The sequence below is a fragment of the Lupinus angustifolius genome, chromosome LG09, assembly GCF_001865875.1.
Source record: "Lupinus angustifolius cultivar Tanjil chromosome LG09, LupAngTanjil_v1.0, whole genome shotgun sequence".
NCBI classification, from domain to species: domain Eukaryota; kingdom Viridiplantae; phylum Streptophyta; class Magnoliopsida; order Fabales; family Fabaceae; genus Lupinus; species Lupinus angustifolius.
Window position 1 is genome coordinate 14,245,542 of NC_032017.1, and position 20,210 is coordinate 14,265,751.

Genomic DNA, 20,210 nt, shown 5'->3' on the forward strand with positions numbered 1-20,210 from the left:
TAGAGACTGAATCAACTTATGAACAGACACTAGATTGACATGAAAATTAGGGACATACAAGACATTGAACAGGACAAGAGAATCAGACAAAATAATTGTGCCACAAACAAAAGTACTGACTTTACTTCCATTAGGTAATGTGATCATAACAGGTGAAATACTTCTTTGATTACTAAAATGATACAAGTCATAAGTAATATGATCAGTAGCTCCAGTATCTAACAACCAATCCACACACTTGTTACCTGACGTAGGGGGCAATGCAGTGGTATTAGTTGCTATTATACCATTAGAAATTGTAGAATTGACCTTGCTACCATCATTCTTATTTCTTTCAAGCAATTCCAGGATAGATTTCACTTGATCATCAGTGAAGCCCTGACTCTTGTTATTCTTAATTGCACTATGATCACCTTCATTCTGATAGTATCCATCATGTCCATGCTCAACCTCTATAGGAAAACTATCAACAACATTAGCTGATCTCTCTGATCTGGTGTAGTGATAACCAGGTGGATAGCCATGCTTTAAGAAACATGTGTCCACTGTATGATTGGTCTTTTCACAATGAGTACAGAACCTAGCATTATTTCCTCTGACTACACTATTGTAAGGCATCCTACCTCTTCCTCTATTTCCTCTGAAAGTGTTGTTACCTCTTTCTCTGTTCACATTAAAATTCATGAACTGAGAATTCCCTTGGGAATTGATTGTCAAGGCCTTTAAGTCAGAGAGCATTGGAACATTGAACTGTCTCTCTTATTGTGTCAACATTGAAAACACCTTGCTGATATTAGGAAGATGCTCTAAAAGCATGATTTGAGACCTAACTTGTGAGTATTGGTCATTCAAGCCTTTAAGGAATCTAATCACATAATTTTGTTCCATATGCCTCTTAACTAGGTCAATTTGGCCACAAGTACAAGGAGTTGCACACTTGCAATGACCTATATCTCTATAATTCTCAATTTCTTCCCACAGAATCTTCAATTGAGTAAAATAATCAAAAATTGATTGATTACCTTAAGTCATTCTATAGAACTCTTCTTGAAGATCAGCTATACGAAAGATATCTCCCTGTGAATACCTATCATGAAGATCCTTCCAAGCATCAGCTGCTTCATCAATCCAAAGGATGGATTTCACAATTGTTTCATCAACTGAATGTTGTAACCAGGATAACACCAAAGTATTGCACCGAATCCATTGTTCATAAAGAGGATGAAGCATTGGCGGTTGGATCAAGGATTTGTCTATGAACTTCAAATTATTTTTGGATTGGAGAGCTAGTTTCATAGCTCTGGACCAGGAGTGATAGTTTTTGCCATTGAGAGGAGGAGAAACGAGAGTTAGCGCAGGATTCTCGTTAGAGTGAAGAAAGTAAGGATTAGAGGGATTCACAATGTAGTCTTCAAAACTTTGATTCGCCATTGTTCAGAAGAGGAATTGAAATCAATGAGAAAGAGGAATTGATTCAGTAGTAGAGAAGAAGAAGGAATTTGCAACAGAGAGAGAAATCGAAGGAGAAGAAGAAACTGCAATGGTGAAAAGAAGAAATAAAAAAAGGAGAAGATGAATCAGAACAAATTTTGCTCTGATACCATCTTAGAATTCAGAGAAAAAAGAGAAGTTAGGAATGAATAAACTCATTCTCATTGAATGGAATAGAATGAATACAAAAGAGCCCCAAGTGGTTAAATAACTTCCCTAACAACTTTCTATTAAGGGAAAGAAATGAAGCTAAGCTAACATAAGCTTAAGATAATCCAATATAAGATAAAACTGATGCCCAAACAAGCCCAAACCACATTCAATCATATAAATCAACAGCTATTATACTCAATGTGGGACTCCTAACATTGCTGCCCCCTTTAAGGGCCAACGTCCATGGCGGCTATCACTCTATCAGCACTGACCCGATGGTAGCCCTTTCTCTTTTGGCGGTTTCACTCACCTATCAGTATTCGATAATATACCTTAATACAGCCTATAGGTAGCCTTTTCTGTGACACAACTCTCAATGAAATCATCAATTGTTAGGACTTAAGCACATAAGGAGAGTCCAACCCAAAAGACTACTCTATTAGGTGGGAGAGCCTCATGGCTTAAGTACCACATTGAGTTTGCTATTATACTCAATGTGAGACTCCTAACAGGCATGTGCACATTCTGAAAGAGATCAATTCATTACCCAAAAAAAGTGAAATGATATCTTAGTAGTACAAAAAAGAAGAGTAAATTATACTGACACTCCTGAGTTTTAGTGAAATTATACAAACCACCTCTTACTTTTCTAGCTCTACACAAACCCCTAATTTATATATTTTCATTACAATGAAGTAAATATAATCTTTTAAATAAAAAACGTGATAAATGCAACTAATTTATATATTTTTATTACAGTGAAATAAGTGTAATCTTTTAAATAAAAAATGTGATAAATGCAACTAAGTTAAACAAAACATGATACATTATGGAGATAAGTCCAAATAATATAAGTCAATGCATCTTCATTATTTATTGTACAAAGTGCATTAACAATCCTAAAGAGATATTGTTTAAACCACTCTTATATTATATCGTAACGAACCAAAAATAATAATAAAGAAGTATTGACTCGTATATTTTTTGGATTTGTCTTCATACTATATTATATTTTGTTTAACTTAATTACATTCATTGTCTTTTTTATTTAAAAGATTATACTTATTTCTCCTGCATGATAGTCAATGTAATATATATATATATATATGGAATGAAGTATCTCCTTGTATAAGGAGATAAGTTATCTCCTCCTGCCAGTGAAATCATGACATGTGTCATGTTTCATCATTTTCTATAAAAATATTTTTTAAAATAAACAAAATAGCACACATGTTACATTTTTACTGGTTAGAGGAGATAAGTTATCTCCTCATACAAGGAGATATATTATTCTCATATATATATATATATAAATTAGGGTGTTTTTGCAGGTTTAAAAAGAGATAGATGATTTGTATAATTTTAATAAAACTTAGAGGATATGAGTATAATTTACTCGGTAAAAAAAACAAAATTTCAGTATAATCTAAACCAACATTATAAGGGACTTAAAACACTAGCATGGAAAAGTATCCTATTATTATTAAAGTTAGGGGGTCATGTTTTGGACCAGCCCAAATAAATCACTGCAGGCAAGGGATGTCCCCTCACCCATCTACAAGTCACAATGATACAGTATATCATGAGTATAGTAGTATTTGTGTCGGTATATATATATATATATATGATATAATTTTAGTATATACTAAATTTGGATTTTTTAAATTTATTATCGATGTAAATGTTTCTACACAATCGTTACATAATCCACATTTATTTATATTACTTTACACCGTATTTGTTTTAAGAGAAAAATGAGTGGAATAAAAGTTGAAAAAATAAATATAATAAGAGAAGAACGATTTTTAATTGTATGATATAAATGAAAGAAAAAATTATTAAATTAAAAAATATTCAAACAACAAAAAACAAGGCTTATTAATAGATCAAATATAACTTTTTCATCTATTTTCTCTCTATATATGAAAATAAAAGTTTTTAGTAGGTTACATTGCATTTTTTTTCTTTTATTCCTTTGATTTCTTTCAAATCAAATGGTGGGAAAAAACTTTTCTTCTACTTTTCTCTCCTCACATTTTCTTTTATTATATTTTCAGTAGAACCAAACATAGTCTCAGGGTTATCAATAAATCGAACTAACTTGATATTCTTTCAAAATTCAATTGTTATTTAGCTTGACAAACTTAGTTCATGAACCAAATGAGCTGATTTTGAATTGAAAATTGATACCGTTAAATAAATGAGTTGAACTTGAGCTATGTTTGACTCGTTAAGTTTATTAGCCAACCCGATATATATATATATATATATATATATATATATCAACTATTTTTTTTATGTTTATTGTTATTATACCATGACCCATGTATTGGACTTGTAAATAAAATGATAAACCTAATATAGAATTTTTTAAATTGATTTAATTATTTGAGTTGTCCAAATGAAGCAATTTGAATTAAGTCGAATAGTTCATGAACTTTAACCGAACTAAATTTGAGTTAATAAAATAACTTATTTCGAATTCGGGTCAAATTTCAAACTGAACAAATCTTTATCAAGCTAGATCAAATTGAGCTCTAATTCGACTTAGTTCAAAGCGTTTCCAGCCATATATAGCCTGTTGTGGCGGCAAAGGAATGGGCCAATATGGTGATGAGGTGTGTTCTCACAAGCATCATATACCCCTGTACCTTAATAATGACTAAAGATCTGCCTCACCTAGGATGGATAGTGATCAAATAAAAATGTTATCAAATTCCTTGTCCTCTTAAAAAGAATACGTTCATTAAAAAATGTAATAATTTATAATTATATCGATTTATATAATATTTTTTATAATATTATATTGCTCTCAATAATCATTAATTTTTTTACAGTAATTAACTTAATCTATAAAATATTAAATAAAAATAAGTATCATCATTAAAAATGATCGAGAATGGACAGAAATTGGGATGAAATCGATTAAGATAAACATGGACGGTTAGATTCACATGCCAACAATGTTCCAGATTCTTCTACACCTTTCTCTCTCTTTCAATGTGCGCACATTTATTTTCTCTCTCTTCTCCCTTTATATTCACTTCTTTCCATTCACAACAATTCATCTCAATATTCTTACCAATCCGAAAAGATCTTTTCTTTATTCTTTGTTTTTGAATTCGATCAATGGCTTCTGTGCCAGAAGTTTCTGAAATCTCCTCTCTGTTTGAAAGATTAGTGAGAAACAGAGACATGTCTATGTTCTTGCCTTTCATTCTTGGCTTCTCAGGGAGAAATAACGAAGACCCAGATCATGAAACTGAAGATAATGAACGTTCACAGAGTCAAAGAATCATCTTGGTGAACCCCTTTACACAAGGGATGGTAGTTATTGATGGTGCTTCAAGCCTTGAGAACTTGTTTCATGAACTTGGTAGTAGCAAAATTGGGCACCCACCAGCTTCAAAAGAATCAGTTGAGGCCATGCCAAGTGTGGAAATTGAAGAAAGTGATGATCTTGGAGAATGTGTGGTTTGTTTGGAGGATTTTGAGGTTGGTGGGGTGGCAAAGGTTATGCCTTGTAATCATAAATTTCACTCTAATTGCATTGAGAAGTGGCTTGGGATTCATGGGAATTGCCCTGTTTGTAGGTATGAGATGCCTGTTGAGGAGAAAGATGGTGGAAGGAAAAGTGACGATGAAGGTGGTGAGAGAAGGAGGGTTGGTGGTGGAGAAATTTGGATTAGTTTTTCTATTAATAGAGGTAGTAGGAGAAGCAATGATGCAAATGAAGCTAATTCTGGTGATTCCAGTTATAATTCATCCAGTCCTAGTGATTCTGCTGAAGTAGAGGACCAGTGAAGAAATTTGTTGTTATAAGTGTTGTTTTTCAACTTTGTGAATAGATGTATAGGAACAAAATGCACAAAATTATGCCAATAAATAAAATCATGATTTTTTTCCTTGTCTCCTTTTTCTTTATAATTATTACTTGTATGATTAAACAATATGGAAAGATTTATTAATATTTTCTGGTTCAAGGTTAATCTAAGGAATATGAGCAAGAGAATAATGTAATGGCTTTATATGAAAAAGTTGAATGTGATTCTCAATCTCAAGTCAAAAGTACATTGTCATACCCACCTAAATGCTTGGCTTTGGCTTATTTTTTTACAAACTGAATTGTCATTACTGGTATCATGGCTTTTCTTTAACACCAGAATCAGAATCTGCTTCCCTTTCTCTGAGAATCTTGATTCCTTGGTATCTTCCTAGCATCAGCAGTGTAGCCATTGGATTTGTGCCTGGTGACTCAGAAAAAGTTGAGCCATCCAATACCCTCAATCCCTTCACACCAAAAACCTTATAGTGCTTATCAACAACTGATCCAACCCTGCACCCCCCATGATAATGATAGATAGTTCTTACATTTTTCTTGCAAAAGTTTCTGAGGTCATTCTCAATAGATGTCAATTTATTTTCCCTTGACTCACCAAGGAAAATTGCAACAGACTTAGACCTTGCAATTCTATCAAGTAGTTTTGTCATCTTGACACATTCTACCATATCATTTTCACTTGCTAGATAGTTGAACTTCACAGAAGGGTTTAACCTGGGATCTGTGTTGTTCAGTTCAAGCATCCCTTTTGAAGAAGGCATTGCTACCTTGGCAGCAAAGTTAACCCTTGTTGCATTGAAACTTAGGGGCAGAATTGATGCCTCAACTATGATTTTTAAGTCATCTGTTATGCCAACAACTTGTGGTGGATCAGGTAGTCTATTCTGTGGCTTGGAATCCACCAACACTGCTATGCAAGGGTTATCTTGCATTCCTTGCCCAACCTCTTTCATATCAAGCACTAGTGGAATATTGAACTTCTTTAGTTGTTCTTTTGGTCCTATGCCACTTAGCAACAGAATTTGGGGGCTACCTAATGCACCTGCTGCTAGTATGACATCACCCCTTGAAGTTGAATTCTTGGGCTTTCTTATGTAGGCTTCATGAGTTTCATCTAAGGTACCATTGCTTTGGATGAACCTTATACCCTTAGCTCTAGTCTCTTTCTTCTTACCTACAGCATTTGAGTGATCAAAGTTCAAGATTGAATGCTGAATTGATGAGTAAAAAATTGCTAGTATCAACTAGGATAGTTCTTTTGTATTCTGATGGTATTACATCACTGAATTAAGAACATAACACAATATTATTAATAAAGGTTGGAGTACCCTCTGTACTCTTGTATCAATAAATGTTTGTTTGCTGAGGGTATTAATAGATTACGACCTTATAAGTATTTTTAGCTTATTTTAATGAATGAAGATCATTTGTCTCAAGTTGGTGTCTCCAATCATATCCTGTCCAATACTATGATGTCACGTAATATTCTATTTTCTTTCAGCAAGGGGAATGAAAAGACACATAAGAATGAACATTTTTAATGTCTTATATGATACTATACTATCAGGCGGTACAAGGTTGGAGACACCAACTTAAGACCGGTGGTCCTCATCCTATTTTAATAAGCTTATCAAAGAAATTTATTTATGAAAATAAGTTTCTTGTTTTTTTAACTTTTTCAAAAAAACATATGAATAAGCACACAATCATGCAACATGCCTAAATAAGTTCTGATTTATTTCTTACCATTGTGATGGAAGATGACACTCTTTACTGTGGCATTCACAAGGACTGTGAGAGTGTTTGGGTTCCCTTCATGTAAAAGATCAGCTGCAGTGTGTCTCTTTCCAAATTCATCAAACACACTACCAGAAATCTTAGTCCCCTCCAAATGTTCCAAGCTAAACCCATTATATGGTAAAAAACCTGCTTCAAGGAGGCTGAATTCAGCAACAGATTGCCATGGTGTGAGAAACCAAGGTGAAAAAACAACCTTAGATTCCACCCATTCATAACTTTCTTTCACTAGTTCTTTGTCCCAACCAACTTTGGTAACAAATTCATCACTTGCTCTACTATAAAATCCTCCATTTATAGCTGATGAACCACCAAGAACTCTTCCTCTAACATTTCTAACCCCTTCCTGTGAGATAAAACTTTGTGCTACTGACATATACCTATCTGTTTCAACTAATGGAAAACCATAGTATCTTCTATCTATTATTAAGGGATTTCCATATGGTGAACCACCTCTTTCTATCAAAAGCACAGAGAATTTCCTTGATAAGGTTGCAGCCAATGGACAACCACATGTGCCTCCTCCAACTATGATGTAGTCATAAGCTTTGCCTGCTACTTCCTTAACATCTGAAGTCATGTGCCATTTTCTGTTACCTATGTACATAGTTTAAGTGGTAGTTGTAGAGACTAATCAATAAAAACCATGTGTCAAGCTTAATAAGAAAACAACCAAAATTGAGGAACAAAGATTTGTTGTCTTATTCCTGTCCGATATGATATCCGAACCAATGACAATGGAGTAAAAAACAACAATAATTATGAATGTTTAAATTTTTTAATTAGCATGACATATTTTCATTGGTCCAGGACAACATATGGACAAGATTAAGTGAGATATGTAACTTACCTTGAGGAGGCTCTGTAGGAAAAGAGAAACTCAAATTTGCAAATAAAAATAGCAAAAGTACTGTTAGAAGGTTATGCACTTGTTTTGTTTTTAGAAGCTCCATAACTAGAATTTCAGTGGGTAATGGATTGGTTTTTGAGTATAGGGAGGGTATGATTTTATTTACTAATGTGGGCTAATACAAATTATTGATTCTCTCTTGGCTGGTCATACCAATTGATTAAAGTGTTCACAGCATCATTTATTTAGAAAATGCGCATGGCCTAACTAATCATTCATTCTTCCTATGTTGGCTACAACCGTTGTTTGTTGGGGTCATGATGTTTTTCCTTCTACCTTAATTCCATAAGTGGGTGACATTAGAAAATCTCTAGGTTTTATTAAAATAATCTTGTTGTTGAATAATTATTACATGGTACACAATTACATATTCACTATTGATTTGAAATTTATTTAATTTTAAATCATTAATACATCATTAATTATGAGAATTTAATTGGAATTCCTTGTACTAAATCATGTAACAATTTCACAACCAAGTCAAACAATTTATATTTTATCTAGTTTAATAATTTCATCAAATCAGTTTAACTATTTTTTTTTAAATTCTAACAAATCTAACTTTTTAGCAAGTCAATGGAGACCTATAAAGTGAAAAAAGAAAATAATCATAAATTATGTGCCCACCTCAACAAGCTTTTGGCATAATTGCATAGGAAGAGGCTTATTACACAGCTTTCTCCCTCACACGTAGAAAACTGTTGGTGATATACTTATCTCTCAATACATTCTTTAATCAGGAGAAGTTTATGTGACGTTTATAAATAGAGTTGACTGGCATGGAAGTTGGAACTCTATCAATAACAAAAAGTGTACTAAATAGAGTGTTAAAAAAATGTATTACTATCATTGGTGCACATAGAATGTGATTAATCCAACTATAATTAGAAAACAAAAACTATAAATTTAAGGTAACACGTGTGAATAATATTGTTGAATTGCATGTAGAGTTTGTGGAAAAATGTATACAAAATAGAAAGATGATACAGATTAGAAGAAATTATTATATAGTTTAGTATCAATAATTATTGTTCCTTAGGTATGGAGGTTGCTAGGTAGAAAAGTGGAATTCTGACAAGGTGTTGTGTGAATGAGACATATGTGTATAAAAAATAGAATGCAAGAGTAATAGAATGTTAGATGTTATTTTCTTATGGAGTGTCTCCCATTTTATATGGAGGATGACAAAATATTTTTTGATATATGCTGGTATAACCGAACATCTGTCTTGTCGTGCTTGAAACAATCACAATCATATCTCCTAAACTAATTTGAAATAATCTATTTAATTTTAAGTCATTAATGGATCATGAACTAGAATTTGGATGAAATCATTAGTCTCAGACCACGCAATGATTTATGCTGCCTTATAGTGGGTGGCTGTTACCAAATTGTTATAGTGGAATTTGGTTCCCCTGTGACCTAATATTAGCATCAATATGCGTATTATGGCTTTTCTTGACCATTAATATATGATGAAGGGGTGAATCCAAAGGAATAAGTGGGACTCTTCTGCATGATCTATAACTTTGGTATGAATATATATCAAGTTTTAAGAGTTAATTATAGCAATCACCAACTTTTAGTATCATTTCCTCCAAGCTGCTCCAATGTTTGAGTGTTATTATGGTTCTATAAGTTTTCTTTAGTAATAGTAAGAGCTATGGTTAGTTAATTTAATAGTAAGAAACATAAATGTTTGCCTTCATTGTGCTTCATAAGGAAATCTTGGGGTATGTTTTTTTAAGTTTTGAGAATGAAAATTGAATAAAAAAAAGAGGATGAGAAAGATGTGCCACAACATATGATCATATTCATATGTGTATTACACTTTTTCTTGACTAGGATATACAATCACTTAAACTTTCTTTTCATTATAACATATACAATACTATATAAACAGATTTCTTTTATGATAATTATTTTGCTGCATATATGTTCATATAATAAGTACAAAGTAGAAAACAATCTTCATGTTTCCCAAAAGCTTGAACTGCAATTTAAGTCTAATGTTGTTTTTGAACCAGAACCCATGTCACAATCATATTGGTTGTTCAAGTCAATCAATTCTAACAACTTGGGTTTCTCCAAATTCTTGGCACATTTTTTACCACATGGTTGTTCAACACAGCTACCATCAGAATCAGTTTCACCACTTCTCTTTCTTCCATTGGATCCTTTCCCTCCATGCTTAATTTCCATTAATGGCATTTCAAGTGCAATAGTATTAAATTCCATAGGATTTTTCACTTCCTTTCTCTCAGAGCTTTCAGAAGATGTCAAAGAACTTTCAAGTGAACACATAGTACCTCTATCTTGTTTCCTCTCACCATAGCTTAAACTTAATCCTTTTGTTTCTGTAAGTTCTGAAATTGGAGAAGCATTGTTGATTATTGTAACTAGGTGAGAAAGTTCAGCTTTTGTAAGTTCTATTCCTACTTTGGAAGAATTGTATCCACCTAGTGCTTCATGTGCTTTTTTTAACACTGATTGTAAATACTGCCCTTGAGCTTCTATTTTAAGTTGCAAATTTTTCTGCACCTGATATCAGAAGCCAACTTTGATTAGCATGTCCTTATGCACCAGTCAGAATTCATATATAAGCTAGTTCATGTGAGGGAGCCATAAGAACATCGCGCTATTATTATGAGAAATGAAAACAATTAATATGAATCATTGGATCTTATTTGAACGGTCAAGATTAAAAGATACACGCACATGACTTTTTTAAGTGATCATGTGACCAATAACTAACTTTTAATCATAATCATTCATGTATGATTGTAAGACCCAAATTTATTGTTGTCTCAGTTTTTTAGATGAGAACTGCTATAAGTTGAGTCATTTCAGTTATGTGATACCTCAATTTGTTCGTGAAGTTTCCTTTGTACTTCCATTTGCATTTGGAGAGCCTTAGCTATCTGCAAGTTTCTGTTAAACAGAGAATTTGATCACTAAAATCTCTAGGCAATACAATTTCCACAATAAATAAATAAAAAAGTTCAAGTATTTGATCCATTTCTAAATATTACTCAGCAATTTGATTCTGGGCCCCAACATTGATTTCCTTGCTGCAATGATCATCACTGCTCTTGATTTCTTTATAATCTGGACCAGAAAAAACATCAACAATAATATATCAACTTAGAAAATGACCAATCATGCTATTAATGTTAAAGTAGATATACTTCAACTCACCTTGTTTATTTTCAGAGCATGTTTCTACCTGTTGTGTTTTCCCAAGTCTATATTTCTGTAACCAGAAACAGTAATATTTATATTTTCAGATTCATGAAGTATATGTAAACAAAAAAACAAAGAAATCATGCTATTCATCAGTAAAGGAAAATGCCTGTAAATGACTCTTCAGATGGTACAAAGTGAGTCCTGGAACCCCCATCACTCTCATAAGACTCTTTGGTGTTGCCTCTGCTTACATTTATAGTGTGAAATATATATTATTAGCTAAGATATGATCTAAAGTGTAATATCAAATTTGTAAGGTTACTAAGATTGTACTATACTTACTTTCTGGTCCTCCAAGTTGATTGGTTGCATCAGTGAATCTTTGGTGAAGCTCAGGAGTCCACTTTAGCCTTGGTTTTGCATCAGTGGATAGAACAAAGTGCACACATTGGTTTTGCATATTTTGCTGATCCATTTGCTATTTTTTGATAAGTTAATGCATACTGATACATAAGTATATATCTTTTGATCCTTTTAGCTATGCGTCAATAAGTGGTAGCTGTAGTTCTCTTTATAAGTTGGAGTTGTGCTGTTCTATGATCTCACTCCATATCAGGAGACATAAGTGGGGTTATGTTGGGGGGAATATATGCCATTTCATACTTACTTTTCCTTTTTTCGGGTATTATAAGGGTATCCATGTGTCTGTCTATCCGAACAAATGTTGCTTCCAGGAATCAAACTCTTACTTTTTGGTCTTTTTGGATCTAGCGGGACCTTACACAACTAGACCAATACTTTTCATTTTTTTGTTCTTAATAAATAAAATTTCTCCTTAAACTTCTTTGACTTGAATGGGTTGGAGAGAATCTCCAATGCAGCTAAGATGGAGAAAGGAAAACAGCTCAATTTTGAGTCTTAAAAGGAGAGAAAAGAGGAAAAGTGTGTGGTTTGTTTTTATCTTGCTGTTTTCCCACTTCACCCTCACTCTCCTGTTGATTCTCTACTGAATCAGATAGGCCCACCATTATGAATAATAGGTGCAAGGTGCAACTAGGAATGGCAATGGGAGTGTAGGGGTCGGATTTGCGCATATCCAAACCTGAACTTTAAAATCCGAACCCGAACTTAACGAGGTTGAAAATAAAGATATGATCCCCGAACCCGAAAAAAATCTGAAAATTATAAATGTATTAAATAAAGTATGATATCATTTTCGTTTCATTTTTTTCTAGCATTTCTATTTTATCGTATTATTTCATTTCTTTTATGTTTGAATCCAATAGTATGTAAAGTAAAGTAAGAAATTAAAAACAATGGGCACATAATAAAAATTTTAATTTTAAATTGAATTACATTACTTCGGGCGAGTTTGGGTTAGACTCTTTGCTCTACCAAACCCGAACACGAAAATTAAATCCGGGTAAAATTCGAAAATTAAACCTGGGTAAAACCCGAACCCAATCACATTGAGTTTTCCCTATTAAATTTGGGTTCGGTTTGAATGGGTAACCACATGTTTGAATTTCATCATCCCTAATGGTGTAATGAGAAGCTTTAAGTGGAAAAAAAGAATATGTGAATGCTCTTAATTGTTGTGGATATTTTCTTCTGGTGGATGAAAGTTAAGACTAAACACTAAATAAATCAAACTTTCCTTCAAATTTCATTTCCTCTTTTTTGTTTCTGTATTTAATTTTGATAATTGATTTGCACACGCACATTGTCAATTGAGGGCAACTATCATTGACAATTTGGGTCATATTCATGTGGCATGTCCTCACGTTTTGGATGGGCATGGTATGGAAAATGTGTCCATATACCTTAAATTGTCTACCAAACATGTTCTTTTTGCCCATAAGAATTAATGAATACTATAATAAGAAATTTTATAGCAAAAGTAATTCATGTTCTGATCATTCGAGTAGAATGTAAGAATTTTTCAAATGTATTACCAATTAATTGTATGTCCGGTTTATACAAAACAAGGTGTTATGTTTTGTGTTTTAAATCTCAGTGTCATACTATATATCCATGTAATTCGATAACATGAATATTGCAATGTTTCAGCGGTGAAATAAAAAATAAAAGATCATATATAATATCTTACAATGCAATGTTTCATGTATTAGATCATTTTTAGTTTTTTTAATTTATTGTGCCCCAGAAGTCTGCACTACCCATGTTTAATGCTGACAATACATAATATTTCATGTCCTATTTAAAAATGGGCATGTCTATGTCTACCCTAATTTTGATGGGATTGTATGTGCATGAGAAGGGCGGACCTAATTGCCAATATTAAATGCAACCAATCAAATATTAAATAACTACAAAATTAATTGTAGTAGGAGCTTGTTATTTTGTTAAATTTGTTACTGTCCAACAAAGTGCTCGCGTCTAATGGTATAAGGCACTAAGGATGACCAAAATGTTAATGGTTCAATTCTTATGAGTGACGCTTGTTGGGAGGAGAGCCACATACTCCAAAAGAGAGATTGGTTCTAGATAAGGGGATACTGTTCATATAATAAAAAAATTGTTACTGCAATGGCTAATGTTTTTCTTAGCAGGGAAGATTTATTTTCTTTGATGAAATGTATGTGTTGTATGATTGGAAGATTCTTTTTGCACAATATATGGATGGAGGAATAAAAGAATCCAGGATTAGAATTTTGGACCCCATGTTTCATACAAAGAAATTATGGTAGAAGAAAGAGAATTAATGAACCATGTTTTTTGATTAAGATGTGGCTCCTATCAAAATGGCTCTAAAGAAATAGATGTTTGTTCAAGACATTTAAAGGTAACATTTTCTTGGATTATCCAAACAAAGGAATCTCAACCCCCATAGTTCATTAAGGGACATTATCAGAGTTCAGTGCTTGGCATGACATAATTATGCACTAGCCCAATCAATCATTAGGTTTATGTATATGTAATCCAACAATGTAAAGCTGTATTCCATCAAGAAATTGAGACAAAACATGCATAAGATGTTCATTTACTGTAGAAAAAAGATAAGGGCATGTTTAGTCTAAGAAAACATTTTTATTTCATTAATAATTGTAAACATGTAACCTTATTTTTGTTCTATGTTCTGTTTTCAATTTTTTATATAGAAAATGCTGGGAAGAAAAAAAATGTCATCACTATTTTCTGAACAATTATTCATGAAAATAGAATGCAATAAACGAATATTTGGTCAAACTAAATGGAACCTTAAACTTTCTTTTCCAATTGCAATGTACTTAGAGGCTCCCTCTCTATATTGCCCTTTTATCGTTGAACTATTACAATATCAACAATCAAATCTTAATCCAATTAGGTGGTGTCAGATGACGGAATGATATTATAATTTCCTATAATAAATTATGTTGATTGACAAAATAGGTAATGAAAGTTAATAAGAAACTAAAACTACGAATTTACAGTCCGTCCCCATTAACCGCTCGGGCATCGACCCAGGAAAAATCAATTTTAATCCTTTTTGATAATCCATGATAAACTTCCTTTCGTAGTACCCTACCAGGGGAAGTCGAATCCCCGCTGCCTCCTTGAAAGAGATATGTCCTGAACCATTGAGTTGCAGGGAGATGGCAAGGCACAATGTGGTTATGCACTTTTTCTTTGTAATATGGAAGCAAGAAATCTAAAGGGCTCACTCTTCATAAAAAGATTATTCCAAAGGGTATGCTTTAATGATGTACCTGTGATCAATATCTAAGATGAAGAAAAGAAAAGAAATTTTCACCAAAAAGAAAAAAGAAGTTTATAATGGCCAACAACAAATCAAAAAGTAAATTTGAGTATCAACAAGATATTGATCTAGTAGTATAAGGTCTATTAGATCCCTAGAAAGATTAAAAGTTAATAATACGATTTCTGTGAGCAACACTTATTGGGAGAAACAACCACACACCGAAAATGAATTATTACCCGAAAAATAAGATGATACCTTAGTACAAAAAAAGTAAAAGTCAATTTGAGTAAGTCACTCTTAAGATTTCTTGTGTTCCCTTCTAGAGTTTGATAACTAGGATCAACATAAAATGATTGGCTTCTAAAGCATGCAATTTCAGTACCATGGAGTCCTTGCATGTCTACTAGAACAGTTTAATAATATCTCTTGTGATTCAAGAGTGAGGAAAATCATTTACCAAACTTTATTTTAGAAAGTTCATCAGAATGGCCACACTTCCAAATAATATTCTGATTTCCTGATTAGTTGACTGAACACAATTCAAGTGGTGAAATGTGAGACAGGCCTTGATGTGAAAACTGAAAAGTCCATTAACCAATAGTTACAATTATATGATAGAAAATTGCTTGTTAGATATCACCATGTTTCAAATCTCTCATATCATGGTTAGGTGGCAGAATAAGAATGTATGTGTGTAGAAATGTGTATATGTAATATTATTCTATAGATAAGGTTTTAAAGATGGACTATGCTCACATTGAAAGAAAGGAATATAATTATTGACGTGTATTTTGTGGTATGTGGACCAAATGTTTGAAAAACAGCAAAATAATAAGGGAGAGTAATTAATAGACCTTTCTCTTTAACAAGTTCCTTTCATGCTTTATTATATTCCACAGCAGGTAAAGGAGATTCCACGATGATCCAAAGTGAAAGGGACTAAGGTTGTTGCTTAGTAATTATGAACTTACAAGTTCAAATCTTGGAAATAGTCTATTCGTTTTCGAGGACAGGGCTGTATACTACGTACATCTACTATCCTCAGGCCCTACTGCTGCCAAAGAAAAGGAGGTCTGGTGAATCAAAAGTCAGCAAAGTTGCCTCATCAATAATAATTATTCTTTTATTGGACACATCATAGGAAGATCTCATCACAAATCCAAAAGCAGTGAAAGAAGATGAGAAGAAGAATGTGGCCTCAGGAATCACAAAAAGGAGAAGCAAAAGGAACTTGTCAACATCCCATCACATAATAATTGAAACTTACTGAAAGAAAAAAATGTTATGAGGTGAGTAATATGTCACTAGGTAAATTGTAAGAGTGGTAGAGTAAGCATAAAGTATTATCTATAAGACTGTTATATGATTCTGTTGCACTCCTATGCTTAATTTGAGTAAGCAAAACATAAGTTAGACGGAGACATATTCCAAATAATTAGTAAACTTGAAACATTATATATCCACACCTATAAGGTGTCATTATTGTGATAGGGCTCAACTGTTCAAGTTACTTCACAACATTTGTGGATATGGATTCTTAGGAAGTAATAAAAAGGAAAAGATTTATAGGGCAAATAGAACTGAGTGCATCAAATAATTGAACTAGCTAGATGACAGAACATTTACCATCCCATTATGATTCAAGTATATCCAAGGTTCATTAAAGAACATATGAGTGAATTAAATATTTAATAAAATATTCTAAGTTAAAAGTTGGCAAATTGCAATACATTTTTCAAATTATGAGTAGGTCTCTCACTCTATCTAGAAATTCCTACTTGGCTAATAGTTTTTGAACATTGGATACCAGTTTCCTCCAAAGGATAAGGGTATTAATTCTAGAATCTCAATGGGGCACAACATTTTGTTCAAGCATCCAAGGTATTGAAGAGACAAAACAACATCATAGAAGAATATTCACCCTTCATGTAATGACATATTGATAATGTATAGCTACTTATTTCATATGACTAAACCCAAAGTACCACATGCTTCTGGTCCTCATAAAGTGATTCAATTCCATAATTGGAAGAGCACTGCAACAAAAATTAAGAATTAGATTGGTTTAGTTATTTTTCAATATCTGAGATGCAGATTGCAGTATGAAATTATTTTAGGAGCTCAATGAAGCTAAGAAAATTAGATTAGTAAGATTTGGAAAGAATTATTTTTTTCCATGAAGATCTGTAATTATGTTTTCCTCTCAGCTTTTTGTGGCCTTCATTTCATTTTCTTTTTGTTTACTTTTACTGTAAAAGCTTGAGGGATATAGATTCCCCTTGTCAAAAACCAGTTCAGGCAATCTTATAAACTGAGAAATATGAAGGGCATTTAAGTAACTGGATCATCATGTTAATTACAATCTTAAATTTCAAACATGTCACAATATGTCATGCATGGAATGGTGAAAGAACAATATAATCCCTTAGAATGTGAAGCTACTTTTTGCTACAAGGAATAGAAGCAGAATAAAGTATGGAGGCTCAGTTAATATTTTATCCTCTATCATTTATGACAAGATTCAAGATTATATTTTTCTTCCTTCCTTGCTGAAGTTAGATATTTGACAAGAAAATGATTGTTTTTTACCATAGAATGTGATCAAATATCACCATTGTGCACTGCAATGCATTAGTCTCTCAAATTTACCCAAATAACCAGTTATAAAGTCTCAAGAAACTAATTAGTAGACCAAAATTTAACTTCAATGTTCATGTTCTTATCCTTCTAATGCATGTGAACCACATACACGTATCGCGTCACATTTAGCTATGGTTAAGACTTAAGACTAAATATCAGTAGAGCTCAGCCAACTGCTATAAAAAACCTAGCCCAATTTTGGATTTGATGTACCAGCCCAACTATGGAAAAATCATCCTGTAACAATATTTGATGTATGTTTAGTCAACTAAGTCAAACGCGTATTAGACGTGTAACCCAATATAATAGTTATCATATACATAAAATATAAAAGAGATTGAGAATCATATCCAAAAAAATAAAAGGAGTCTTTCAGAATTAAGAGTAACTTATTATTCATAAACTATCATGCTCAGATTGTTAATTAAGTTATGAAACCAATGATAAGTGCACTCTTAATAACAGCTCACTGCACACTTAAAACAGGATGGGGATTACCTGTACTAAAATGGTGTCCCCAATCCTGTCCCACACCATTTATGTTTAAATACATGGATTTAATATTTTATTTTTATAAAATAAAATTAAAATAAAGTGTTATTTTTATTTGTTGGCAAAAAATGATTAGATTGGGACACAGGAACAGGAACTCCAAGGGACAGAAGATCCAGTTCCCTTGAAACAAACCTTTTCTGGCCAATGGTGACTCAACTCATTATATTCATGGTAGTCAAAATATGACTTTCATTTTCTATTTTTATGATTTAATAATCATAACCAAATTACAATGCATAGATCGAATGAAATTCAAACTGATTGCACTAGTGCACCAAATATTTCAACTGAAAGTTCATTTTACAATACCAAGATTACTATCAACATGATTTTTGCAATCTTGTATATCATCATTACTTTGGAATTCAAGGCATTTCCAGATTAAACACATTTCTTCTACTTGTGTGTATTTGCTAAGAATTTTGACAGAAGCAAGTTTTGCACATGGTTTGCTGACGTGGCTGATACACAAATGCATTACTAAGAATTCATAGGAAAATTGAAATGAAGTGTCTTCAAGCCTCTTTTCAATAAAAAAATTTACTCTACCTAGTAGCTACATGCCGGTGAAGCATTGTCCCTGGGCCATGGCATAAAACACATCCTGGCACTGTGCACTATATAGTAAGAAATGTTTTTTACCATGTGATGAAATAATTGTCTTGCAAAAATAATAAGGTTTATGTTTGTTTTATGGGTATAGAAGCTATGGTACTAGACATCCATTCTTATATGGAGTATCGGCTTTCGGTATGTCATTCTATGTACCATTACTTATAATTGGTTGAAAAATATATTTAAGTTAAAAAAATAATAATTAAATATTTTTCTGATCAATCACTAGCATATGAAATGATACACTCTTTTAAGACAAAAGATGTCTTCATGTTGTGATGTGGTTTGTCTCCTATATATATGGTACATAAAATAAATGAGTACACCAAGTTCAATACATAGGATAAATGAGTTACACATATAACTATGTTTAATACTAGTACTAGTTATTACCATTTTGAAAAAAGGAATAGAATTAAAATTTTCAAAGTCTTGACTGTTGAATTAATGTGCTTTCTAAGTCTGGCTATTTGATAATTCAGATAAGATGAAGAATTTCGAGTATTAAAGAATAAGCACCTTCAAATCTTAAGTCATCAGATAAAAACTCCAAAATCAAATTTAGATTTTCAACTGAATTTTAAAACGTTTCAAAACGCCATAAATGTCCAGCTATTCACATGGGGATGTAGCTCAAATGGTAGAGCGCTCGCTTTGCATGCGAGAGGCACGGGGTTCGATCCCCCGCATCTCCATCTTTTTAGTCTTTTTCACTGTGATTGATCTATTTGATTTACCCTCTGCCTAACGAAAAAACTTTTACTGTTCTTGTTTTAGGCTCTCTGTATCAACTTTCATAAATCATAATGTGTCAACTCCATCTAATGCTACTTTAATTAGTCCTGAACTTTAAATCTCCAAGGTCAGTGAAAACTTTGAACGTGGCATGAGTTTTCTCCCCAGTTAATTGGTGACTATATATGCACCTGATGGTGTAAATGTTGTCCCTATAATTGCATAAACATTCTACTCCAACTTATATATATTTATGTTTGGAGAAAAAGATTTACACATTGATGTAATAGTATATTATCAGTGCATCATTATCATTCATTTATAATTATTAATAACTCTTAAATAAAAGTAATATAAATGAATAATAAATGATTCATTAATTATGTATAAATCTTTATACTGTCAAAATATAAATATTATACTCTTATTATCCCAACTTTGAGTCACTGTCTACTTGCATGAAGATAAAAGTTCCCTTACGCGGCAAGAAATATGCCCCCATTTGCACTAATAAGAAAGGGAACATGAATTGATGTTATGGCAAAGCAGTGATAAACACCTCACACCCACTTTCTCCACCACAT

At 32.5% G+C, this 20,210-nt stretch overlaps 3 protein-coding genes and 1 non-coding gene across 6 annotated transcripts; 2 read left to right on the forward strand and 2 right to left on the reverse strand.

Annotated features, from left to right (window-relative positions):
* Window positions 4,667-5,555, forward strand: LOC109356689 (E3 ubiquitin-protein ligase RNF181-like). Its single transcript, XM_019600167.1, has one exon. The coding sequence runs from the start codon at window positions 4,774-4,776 to the stop codon at window positions 5,446-5,448; it is 675 nt and encodes a 224-aa protein (XP_019455712.1). The 5' UTR covers window positions 4,667-4,773; the 3' UTR covers window positions 5,449-5,555.
* On the reverse strand, window positions 5,597-8,328 carry LOC109356687 ((R)-mandelonitrile lyase-like). The gene is made up of 3 exons (XM_019600162.1): window positions 8,140-8,328; window positions 7,232-7,883; window positions 5,597-6,659 (listed from the first exon to the last, which is right to left on the reverse strand). Exons 1-3 carry the CDS (start codon window positions 8,233-8,235, stop codon window positions 5,785-5,787), a joined length of 1,623 nt encoding a protein of 540 aa, XP_019455707.1. The 5' UTR covers window positions 8,236-8,328; the 3' UTR covers window positions 5,597-5,784.
* On the reverse strand, window positions 10,080-12,021 carry LOC109356688 (myb family transcription factor PHL8-like). Of its 3 annotated transcripts, none has more exons than XM_019600164.1 (6): window positions 11,721-12,021; window positions 11,545-11,621; window positions 11,391-11,445; window positions 11,225-11,300; window positions 11,054-11,123; window positions 10,080-10,733 (listed from the first exon to the last, which is right to left on the reverse strand). In XM_019600164.1, exons 1-6 carry the CDS (start codon window positions 11,851-11,853, stop codon window positions 10,164-10,166), a joined length of 981 nt encoding a protein of 326 aa, XP_019455709.1. In that variant the 5' UTR covers window positions 11,854-12,021; the 3' UTR covers window positions 10,080-10,163. The 3 variants fall into 3 exon arrangements, with proteins under 3 accessions (XP_019455709.1, XP_019455710.1, XP_019455711.1); XM_019600165.1 differs by having other exon boundaries at window positions 11,225-11,295; window positions 11,392-11,445; window positions 11,721-12,020; XM_019600166.1 differs by lacking the exon at window positions 11,545-11,621 and having other exon boundaries at window positions 11,721-12,019.
* Window positions 19,514-19,586, forward strand: TRNAA-UGC. Its single transcript has one exon. It is a non-coding gene; the product is annotated as a tRNA-Ala (tRNA).

What these genes read in the sequence shown, in the direction of transcription:
- LOC109356689 (XM_019600167.1), top strand. Translation starts at nt 4,774, where the DNA reads ATGGCTTCTGTGCCAGAAGTTTCTGAAATCTCCTCTCTGTTTGAAAGA.
- LOC109356687 (XM_019600162.1), bottom strand. Translation starts at nt 8,235, where the DNA reads ATGGAGCTTCTAAAAACAAAACAAGTGCATAACCTTCTAACAGTACTT. An exon ending in TCTCTTTTCCTACAGAGCCT is followed by an intron (nt 7,884 to 8,139) that starts CCTCAAGGTAAG and finishes TAAACTATGTAC; the next exon opens with ATAGGTAACAGAAAATGGCA. An exon ending in TGTCATCTTCCATCACAATG is followed by an intron (nt 6,660 to 7,231) that starts GTAAGAAATAAA and finishes CAAATGCTGTAG; the next exon opens with GTAAGAAGAAAGAGACTAGA.
- LOC109356688 (XM_019600164.1), bottom strand. Translation starts at nt 11,853, where the DNA reads ATGGATCAGCAAAATATGCAAAACCAATGTGTGCACTTTGTTCTATCC. An exon ending in TCAACTTGGAGGACCAGAAA is followed by an intron (nt 11,622 to 11,720) that starts GTAAGTATAGTA and finishes AAATGTAAGCAG; the next exon opens with AGGCAACACCAAAGAGTCTT. An exon ending in ATCTGAAGAGTCATTTACAG is followed by an intron (nt 11,446 to 11,544) that starts GCATTTTCCTTT and finishes TTCTGGTTACAG; the next exon opens with AAATATAGACTTGGGAAAAC.